Source organism: Pteropus alecto, unplaced genomic scaffold (assembly GCF_000325575.1).
Source record: "Pteropus alecto unplaced genomic scaffold, ASM32557v1 scaffold50, whole genome shotgun sequence".
In the NCBI taxonomy this organism is placed as follows: Eukaryota; Metazoa; Chordata; class Mammalia; order Chiroptera; family Pteropodidae; genus Pteropus; species Pteropus alecto.
Window position 1 is genome coordinate 6194920 of NW_006431918.1, and position 10854 is coordinate 6205773.

Genomic DNA, 10854 nt, shown 5'->3' on the forward strand with positions numbered 1-10854 from the left:
TTGTTCCACTTGGCTGACTGTGCTCACTGTTAGGTGTTTTCCACTTACTCTTAGGTGTCTCTGTGCTGGCATTTGCTTTGTTCTTTTACTCTGAGAAAACTGTGCATTTTAAGGGGAAAATTAGAGTTCAGTTATATTTGAAAGAAAACACAGAACGCGTGTTTGATAATAAAAATAAACTCCCAGTAGAGCCAAACAGAATCAAATGTTTGTTAATGGAAGCTGAACTCATAATATGTGATGAAGCTTAATGGCGAGTAAACAAGTAAAGGCTCTGGTTGGTACAGCCTTCCCAGTGCCAAGGGCAGCCCTGCCACACACGTCCCACCTCCCTAACCTCAAAGCACTGACATTTAAGGCAGCACACCTTCTCCTTAAAGACTGAGAGCATGAGAAGGTGCTACTCTATTTAAATACGGAAGATAAAAGAAGTATGTCAGACTATGTGATTAGTGAGTCACAGAGAGCTGACACAAACACGTCCACTCTGCTGTTTTCTGTCGATGTTATTCGGAGCGGCTCCTGACACACCCTGTTGGGCTGATGTATTTCAAGTGGTGATAGGCACAGCTATCACGTTCTCCTGCTCTCATTATAAAACATGCCAAAACGTAGCTCGTTTCTTCAATAAAAACAAGTGAAGGAACACAGCCCTAGTTCTCAGGTGTCTTTACGATTTCTGTGGAACTTCGTTCTGTTGTCTGAAAGTTTGATTGGGAGACAAGAACTCCTAAACCATGATCTAGAACCACAACTTGAGTTGCCAGGCATAGTTGTCAAGGGTGAGCACCATAAACTGATACTCAGTGTGGTGCAATGATGCCCATCGAGCAGTGATAAGCAGAGGTGCACTCCCTGACAAATATCTTAGTAAACTGAGAACATGTTCAATACTCTCAGCTCAAAACCAATCCAAGCAAAGAATGGGCACTGAAGAACGAAGTTCCTTTTAGGGGCTGGAGGAAAATATGAACGGGAATCTGCTGCTTCCCCCATGCAAATTTAACCAGCCTCAGAGGTGCTGCTGGAAGATGAAATTAGAGGGACAGACTGATTCAGCCACAGACCTGAAGGAAATCTTCCATCTGCTGACAAAGTTCACCATCCCGCTGGATGTTTTCCTTCAGAGATCTCGTCCTGACAAAGAGCGAGTGCAGTTCCGCCTCCGTGTTATTTAGAGATAATCTAGAAGAAGAAAGGGGAGAGTGGGCAGCTGGCACAGAAAAGCCACGTCGTGGAGGGATATCGAACAAGACCAACTGCTGGTCAACCTTAGGATCAGAAGGGGAGAGAGCCACTGAGATCATACTGCCCTACCCCTGTATTTAGAGTTTCCCGCTTTGTTTTTCTAAGAGAAGATGCCTTCCTAAAGAGAGGAGGCTGTAACTTTGTTCCTGCTGGTGAGATAATCAAAACCATGGGACTTGTCTCAACACCTTTATATAATAAGCATTAAAACCTAAAAGCCAGCAGGACTCAGAAACTTACACTTTCCTGTGGCCACTCAACACAAATACAAAAGCTCTGCCACAAAAAGCAAGGCAGCATACGCTGATAATCCTGACATTAAGGGTAACACGGAGATACTAAGCAGATGTTATGTCGCTTGCCACAGTCAGCGAGGGTAAGCAGTCTGCATTTTATAGACAAGTAACACACAGCTAACAATTCTGCAAAGAACCAGCAGTACTGATTGCAAGGCTCTTCTTATATATGTCAAATCAAGAGCATGAATGATGTTTTTATTACCCAGGGGAGTGAAGAGATGAAACCTAAATTCCAGGTGGAATTCAATTAGCAAATTAATAATTAGGGTGCTTTCACGCTTCCATTGTCAATTCTAACTTTCTTTAATGCAATAAAATCTTCCACCTTCATTGGTCTTTGGCACCCATCTACGATCTGTTTGGACTTCACCTTCCATTTCGAATAAACAAACCTTAATAGGTTTTTCCTAAGACAACAGCTAACTTCCCCACCTAACTCTGATCAGAAATATCAGTTCAAATGCAACATAGCTCTACATAGCAATCTTAGCAACATTTCTATACTAGTCAGAGGACAAAATATTCCCATACAAATTTCTTTTTGTAATTCAAAACCAAAACAGTTGATATCTTATAAGGAAGATGTTCATTCTTTGGGGGAATAATCTAGTGATCTGTAAATTCAACTTATGAACTGTTCACACTGTTGGACTGATAATCTCACTTTGGGAAAAGCATGTAATCTCTGGTAGATGTTCAGGGTCCATAACATTGAGACACTGGTCAATGACAGGGCTGGGCTTGAAAAGCTACGGCACATGTGTTCACGCATGTAGTTTGAGGCTGTAGTCACAAACTAGACAGTCACTCGGATAATAAGTCTCTTGCAAATAAACCCGTGAACTGGGTTGATACACAAAGCAGTGTGCTGGAGCCAGCTCCCAAGGTGACCATGGGTACAGGTATCTCTTCTCAACCCTGCATTTAGTAACGCCATATTGCTGGCTTGCAATCAGCCATGGCCACAGTATTTATGCCATGGAAATCATCAAATGCTATAAATCAGAACTTTTTTGCCCCCTCAAAAGCTAATAACTGAACATTTACCACTTGGATGCATGGCTGTGCACTGTAAATTTAAAAACACAGAACTCAAGATAGCACGTATACACAGATTAAAACACACGTCTCTATGAGGATCAGAAGCAAATTAGAGCTTTATGCTTGGTAGATACTTTCTCTGTAAAGATGAGTGACTAATTTAAAACAAAATCCTTTTACAGCCCTTGGTGCAGCTCCAGCTTCTTCCAATGCAATAGAAAACAAATGTACCATGTTAGATTCTACAAGGAAACAGTGATGTATGGCCCCGAGACTGTGACTGATAATACATCAACTCCCAAGGTAATAGGCTGTGTTGTTTGAGCTCTATCTTTTGGGTGTGGAAGGATTTGAAGTTCTTAATCCATATATTTTTTTTACACTGATGATATTCATTAGAATAACCTGAATTTTTTTTAGATTAAAATTAAGGATTAATTTTTCAAAACCTCCAAAGGTGCACACACATACTCCTGTAAGCAAATAAAAGGTACATCTGAAGGTTCAATGAGACAAAATTTTTAAAGTTCAAATCTGAATCCAAAAGTTAGAAAATATTCATCAGTTTTCATAAGAAGGTAGTTAAAACAAAAGAAAACAAAAACCCTCGAATCCTCATAATTCGCTTTCGGTCTTCCTTGCTTACCTAGCAGCCTCCTGAACATGATGCAATTTTTCAGAAAAGTTTAGGAGAATGGCATCTTTCTTTTGGGCTTCCTGGAACAAAAACAGAATCTTCTCTCACTATATAGATAAAACTGGGAGGAAATCATTTTCTCGGGGGCTTAAAGGAACTTCGAAATCACTGTTCTAGTTTTTATGCCTGATACCTTCAAAGCAATTCACTGAGATATAAACTCTGATATTCTTAGCAACATTTACCAGAATGTCCCTACCTCTCAAGATACATTTAACTTCCCAGAACAACCGAGCTCCCCGATATACAATCCATGCACATGAAATCTCAATGGAAGGAGGCGGAGGCTTAGCAAGACCTATTGTTTCTCAGAGAATCCCATACATCCTGCTTAAATACCATCCACACCTATGAGAGTGCCTGTAAATGACCGAGATATCTTTAGCTGTTAAACCAGTTTGCAGACTGAGTTTAATCAGAAGGCATACAAGCCATGCAGAGTTGGGATTCTTCACTTGTTCACAGGGTATGAGGAAGGCAGGTATGAAGGAAGCAATTACCAGCTCTGCAGACTTTCCCACATGGGCAAGAACCAAGTTACGCAGAGCACTTGGATTCGCAACTCTAAAAGGGCTACCAGGAGACTGCCCACAAGGCGCACGGGACGAGGAACTCATTTTCTGGTTTTAGTGTCCTGAAAATGAACTTTTAAATTTGTCCTGAGCTCAACATGTCCTCTATTTTCTGAAGGATATAGTAATAATAGTGTATATTCTTTATGGCGTGTTTACCACACGTCCAACGTCGAGCTAAGCATTTTACGAAATTATCTCTGTCAGCGCTCTCGGTTACTTGGTCTTGAAGTTATCACTACACCCCCCGCCCCCATCATTAGACGAAGAGATTGAGGGGCTTAGGTTTAGGTACCTTGTCTGAAGAAGTACAGCTAATAAAGGACAAATCAAAATCTCCCAGTTCTGTCCTATTCTGAAGCTCACACTTGAAACGAGCACATGACACGGCTTCCTCCCCAGGCTAAAGCTGTGTCTCTGTGATCGCTGTCAAAACAACAAGGCGATCCAACGGAGGAAAAACAAACCAGTACAATTCGTTACTGGAGATAATTTAACAACAAAGAGATAATTGTCCTTGGCTCATTTTTCACCTTGCAACTCATTCCTTTGGCACCACAGAGATCCAGTCCAAACGGAAATGACGGTCAGGGTTCAGACCCCAAACCCTGCCTCACAAGAAGGCCCCTAACCCATACTTCACATAGGAAAAAGTGGAAGTGATCTTTTTAATTGCTCTGACGCCCTCACTCTTTACATATAAATGGTCAAAAACCCAGTCAATTCAACATCAGAAATATTTCAATACCCAAGTCTCTACTCTCCAACCCTGTGGCCATTACTCCGATTCTCAACTCTCACCAATTAGAGCCAACTGCCACCAGGGGGTACCCCTATCTCTAGTCCTCTCTCCACTCCAACTCATCCTCCACATTGCTTTATTTTCCTAAAAACAAAAACAAAAAACCTGGTAGTGCCCATTATGCTGCACACGAGCTTCTATCCGCTCCCCATGGCTAATGCACAAAACCCAAACTCCCCAGTTTTAGGTTCTGAATCCTTCATGACTGGGCTTCAGCAGCCTCTCTGCCTCACTGCCCCGCCCTGCCACTCCTATAACCCCAAGGGGCAGCTCAACTCAGGAATCTGCAGATAGTGTTCTGCACAGGAACCTTCTTGAAACCTGCCATGCCCTTTTCTAACTCTGACGTCACCTCACACCTGAAAACTTTACGGCCTCTGGGGGGGTTCACACATACACTTTCTCCCTCTAGTCATCGCTTCTGTACCTGTGCGACAAAGTGCAGAAGGTTCATCCCAGGTTTGTTTGCTTTTGTGTCTGCCAATTTGAGCAAAGAAGACAGTTTAAATCCTACGGCATTGCCAGCATACCCTCCCTAAAGGAGAGAAATCAAAAGAAAAAAATATACATATACCTTTAGACAGACCAATAAAGTTGGAAACACAATATTTTAACTTTTTTTTGAATTTTACTTACTGCATTCATGATATTTCCCGCCTGTAGCACCAGGTGTAATATTGAATGTAGCTCCTCACACGACATCAGCTCTGTCAAAAAACAAAACAAAACACCGCAGCACCTTAGAGAAGCCTTCGGGTTAAATACAGAAAAGAAAGCTACCCCATCCAAGTTTAAGGGTGTCCGAAGCAAGTTCTGACTCTAAACTGTATATGAAGATTTAAAAAAAAACAACAACAAAGCAACACATTGTGTGGTATAGCTAATGCACCATTTGCTGCTGACAATCCACATCCTAGTGTTTAATTGGGAATCAGACACATCTGACACTTAAATATCGCAAAATATTTCCACAATGAAAATCTTCAAGTAGTGGAAAATGCAAAGGCCTTATATAAAACAATAAACTGTATTATAGGAATAAAATTTCTCTCAGCAGTTTTTTTTTTTTCCTTTATATCCACTAGCCTTTGAGACCATTTTATAAAATATGAAAACGAAAGGCAAGCAATATATTGCTTAGTCGATGAGCTATGAGGAGATAAAAGTTAAACAGGCTGAGATGACATGTAAATAAGTTGCAAAGCACCAACCCTTCGGGGCCAGGTGCCCAGAGAATCTTTCCATTTTATTCAAAACTATACATTTCAATTGGATTAGCTTAAAGATTTAAAAGGAAACTATCACTGTAATATATTGGTAAACTAGCGCTTTAACCACTGAACGTTTTGCACACACACCTACGCGAGTAAACAATATAAAAAAAACGGCTAATTTATTTGGAAAGCCGAAAAAGTTTGATTATTAAAATAACAGTATAATACAGATAACAACATGTCACTTGTGATACTTTGAAGTTACTGTTCTCCACTAGGTCTGGTATTACCTTCCAAAACTTACATTTGGATCACTGCCTATATTGTGTTATCTAAGGAGGCCAGTTTTTGAAGGGTAACCAGATAAGGAACGTCTCTACCATGCCCACGAATGTGCTCTGCTCAATATGAAAACATATTCTTCCATCTCTATTTGAACGGGAAAAAACGACCCTTCCACAGTTGCTGCCAATTATAGCTTTGGTATAGGACAAAAAATGTAAAAGGCCTCTATATTGAAAGAAGAAAAATTCTTCTTACTTCTTAGTCTCTTCTCTAAAATGAAGAAAATATGATGGGATGAAGAGAAAAACTTTATCTCAACACAGGCCAGAGCGACTAAACAGGAAAACCAAATAGAAATAAATAGTTCCAGACAATAACTAGAAATCCAGAAAATGACTGAGAAGAAATCAGGCTGGTGCTGATGAATGCTGCAAAATGTGAGGGGCCAGGAGCACCAGAGACCACCTCAGAGATGAGGCCACCACAAATGGGCTGGGCCTGAATGCGCAGTGCCACAGAAGCCAGAAAGCAAAGCTCCCATCCCTATGAAATGAGAGGTCAGAGCAACTCTGCGGAGCTTATCCAAGCCGAGTAAGCGAAAATTTAGCAAATTGTTCGAAGAAATGGAAATAGCCAACTCACCATCAAATGTATCTAGCCCACCATATATAAGAGTCTGGAGGGACGATGCGTGTATGTGCGTTCGTGTACACACACACACACACACACACACACACACCCCACACCACACCACACCACACCACCACCCCCACCGCCACCCCTCCCTAACCTGAGAGAGAAAACAGTGCGTAACCAGCAAGGTTTACTCTGAAGCTTGAGACTAAAGAAACCTTCTCTAATGGGAGGATAATATGCTAATTAATTGAATGGTCAGTTAATTAACTAGGGGCAGGGAAGTAAATGGAAATAAATCTTAAATGCCATCCCTGGTAACATTTCATTTCCCTTTTTAGGGTATATCAGAAATGGGACTTCACGTTTCTAATTTCAATTGAGGAGTTTTAAAAAATAAACTGCTACCGAAATTAATAAAAACAAATCACATGAAGCATCATGTATTTACTTACCTTTTGTCGCGGTTTTTAGCACTGTTATATCTGTGTATAGTGAAGAACAAGAAGGTAAAAATTCCTTCTTTAGCACCATGGCTTCAATCCGAAGTGAATAGCTAAAAAAAAATAAAAAGTAAAACTGTAGCATCCGATGCCATTCATTGAAACGCCTTACTCTGTAAAGAACAATGACCAGTGATCCTTACTTTGGCACCTGAATTAAGTAGTGTAGAAAGGAGTCTGCCAGGGACAGCTTGGACACGTCGCCACTAAAGGTTTTTAATTTCTTTATCTAAAAGACAAACGGAAGAGGGGGTAGAGAATAAAAAAATAACTTATGATGAAAATGTAACATGATTTAAAATTTCATCTTAGAATTCCTGTAAGAAAATAGGATTTCAGTGCTAAAATCAAACTAGTAAAATTGAAGAGAAGACAGAAGAGGAAACCATCACATCTACTACTTTGTCTTTTGAAAGAAGAAATGCCAAACCACCAAATCAGAAAGAGAAGAGCCATGTCACTTCTGCGGGTATAAACAGTCCCCTACACAGCAGGGAGCTGAGTCAGTGGGGTCCTCGGGAGGTTACTATAGGGAGACCGGAAAAGGGTCGTTCTAAGGATGAAGTTTTCAGTAAATTATAACCTGGAAGGGAGATCACTGGTTGGGAGAAGAAAGAAGAGACCGAGTTGTCATTATCATACGGTCCTTTAAGTCATAAATGAAAGAATATTATGAAGTATTCTGAATATAAAATATCTTAGAATGGATAAGGTCTAATGCAGATTTTCTTGCTGTGGTCAAGTCCCCTCCACATACAGCAGCTTTATAGGCAGCGACTATTGTATGTCGAGGTACGTCCACTCCAGCAGGAAGGCACAAAGGAAAATGGCTTAACCTGCTGAAAGATCAATATCAAGACATCCCCTCTGAAAAAATCAGGCAATAAAACAGTATGCACAGTAGGATCCATTTCCATATTATTTTTTAAGTGTTGAGTACCGCCCCCCTCCACAACCCTCCACGCACAGACTACACACACAGGTGAAAGACCACACGGCCCTACCTACACTAGGTGTCAGGATTACGGTGACTATTATTATTTTCTTCTGCTGCCCATTTTTATTTTCTAAAATGTCCACAATGACCATGTATTACCCTTAGGAGAAGTTAAAGTAAAATTATCAAACACTCAAATATTCCTTCAACTGTAGCGAAGAAAAAAAAGAAAAAGATTTCTGACGTAGGAATATAGCCGACAGTTAGCAGGTGGGGATGGAGAAGAGAAAGTTCTCAAACTGCATCAGAGAGCAAGTCACGTCCTCACCACATGGAAAACTGGACCGACCCAATGGCAAAAACACTTCTCCATCCACTGTAAGTCTTCTAACAAAAACACTTCAAGGTAAACAGTACCTTAAGACTGCTAGTAAAGCAGACAACCTATCTTTGCTGCTAACTGTTGTTTAGGAGCATGTATCACCTTTTATTATTCTTTATAAAGCTCATCTCTCTCACACCCTGGATTATGTTGGCTGCCCACAAAAAAAAAAAAAAAAAAAAAACAGGATTTTTAAGCCTCTTGAAAAATAGGAAATGACAGTTCGAAAACACAGAAGAGGGAGTTTTGCAAAGATCCCATAACTGAAAGATCTACACCAATTACCTGGAAGGACAAAATGTCCACAGTGCAGATGCACACCCCAGTTGTAAGTCTGGTCCTTAAGACTATAGTTTTTCTTCCAATGGGCAGAAAATAGCCATTTATAGAATTGCCTTATTTCCTCTACCTTTAAGGCCTCAGAGTGAATTGATCATTTGTAAGCCTTTTTAAACTGAACGGCAGATAGAATCTCTGGTTTAGCTAACTCCAAATCAGTGTCTGGTTTCTGAACTGAGAAAGCTATGGGATGAATTCTGATCCCTTCTGAACTAGTCTCATAATTTGCTATATATGGGCAGGGGCAGAGCTCGGGTGCACCTTTTCTGAGACCATATATGTAGCATGTACAAAACTGCTGAAAATAACAGCAGTTTTCTGTCTAAAGCATTAGAACAGGTCATGCTAAGTAAACTTGGTAGATATTTCCATTAAACATGTGCTAAACTCTAACTGAACGAGGATTAATCTCCTTCACTTATGTAAAGAACTAAAAATGTTTAGATTTCAAGAGAATGGTGATGAAAAGGTAGTATTTAATTTAAATACCGTGTATACAGTTCTTAATTCCATTTCGAAATGGGATTTATGTTCATTAAGAGGGATTACTGTACCTTCGCAGTGGTAGGGAGGTGAAAAAGAGAGGTGAACCAACCCTATAATTATTATGTATTCTCATCATCATCAAAAAGCATTTATCAAACATTGTTAGGCATAACTTTGTTGGCTGAGCCAAGGGACTCTCATTATGACCCGGCTGTGCCTGCTTCTGTCCTAATAGCAAGCAGCATGCTCCTTAAGACACACATTCCAAAGGGCAGGCCTCCTTCATCCCATCTAATTCCATTCACATGGCCTTGAAATAGCAGGATTTCCCACCGGCAGACCCATCCAGACCCATCCGACAGAAGACCAAAGGGCTCCCTCCCTGTCATTCCTATCCCAAGGGCAGAGTAAACCAAAAAGGTAGAAACGAGGTGATAAAAAGTCAGAGGAGGCAATTCAACGTGCCTCCAGGGACAACAGAACATTTCTATCGCCTTCCAGCCTGTCCCTGACACTGAGAAGCTATGTGTGTCAGGCCCGTCAGAGGGAAGGGCTCCCTGGCTGGGTAGGGGTCCCTTCCCCCGCCCGCCTGGCTCCTCTCCAGCCTCCTCTCATGGCACAGGAATACTTCGCTGGACAGGGGGTGGGCACACTCCAGGTTCTTTTATTTCTGGGTCTACGAGTTTGAAGCAAGATGAACAAACCTGCCAGATGAAAGATTTACGGCGAAGGGCAGAGAAATCCTGAAAACAAATTAACCTTGGGTTGGCTCGTCAGCTGAGAATGCAGGAGAGAAAGGGCTCTTTCCGCTCATATTTTTCCACATGCTGATAAGATCACAGTTGTATTTGGGGGGACACTCGCACCAGTGCTCGGTGAGAGCGGAGGTGCTGAAAGGCTGGGAGGTCTCCTGAGAACCTTTGGAGAGTTTCGAGGACCTCTGCCCTTCCTTCCTTCCTCAAAGGGAGGTCACAGAGTGCAGCAAAAGGAACTAACTGCTCTGGGGTCAGATGAATCGAGGTTCGAATCCGCCTTCGTCTATGGCCTAGCCATCACATGACACTGGACAGGTTCTATATCTAACCCTCGTGAGCCTCTTTCTCACTTGTAAAATGATGCCATGTAAAATCACTTAGGTCGCCGTGAGGACTGAATGCAAAAGATACACAAAATAATTACAGCAATGATTTATTGACTTTCCAAGTGCCAGGCGCTGGACTAGGCACTTGATATACACGATCTCGTTTGGCTGACTTTTGTCCTGTCCAGTGCCTGGAACATGAGGGACTCAGTAAACATTTAATCCTTTCTTGTGCTAAAAATGAGCATAGACAGTTATACCACAGACTTAGCAACATGCAGTTACGCACACACTCATTATTTATTAGCTTATTTCTGCCACATTCCTAAACCTCT

The 10854-nt window shown here is 41.3% G+C and overlaps 1 protein-coding gene across 2 annotated transcripts in view; it reads right to left on the bottom strand.

Moving 5' to 3' along the window:
* FHDC1 (FH2 domain containing 1) overlaps window positions 1-10854 on the bottom strand; it is a 36290-nt gene that overhangs the window by 8687 nt on the left and 16749 nt on the right. For both annotated transcript variants that reach the window (XM_025042709.1, XM_025042711.1), the window contains exons 5-10: window positions 7438-7523; window positions 7247-7347; window positions 5296-5366; window positions 5087-5194; window positions 3235-3305; window positions 1068-1185 (exon numbers count right to left, since the gene is read on the bottom strand). In XM_025042709.1, coding sequence (XP_024898477.1) covers window positions 1068-1185; window positions 3235-3305; window positions 5087-5194; window positions 5296-5366; window positions 7247-7347; window positions 7438-7523 — 555 coding nt within the window. The remainder of the gene's footprint in view (window positions 1-1067; window positions 1186-3234; window positions 3306-5086; window positions 5195-5295; window positions 5367-7246; window positions 7348-7437; window positions 7524-10854) is intronic.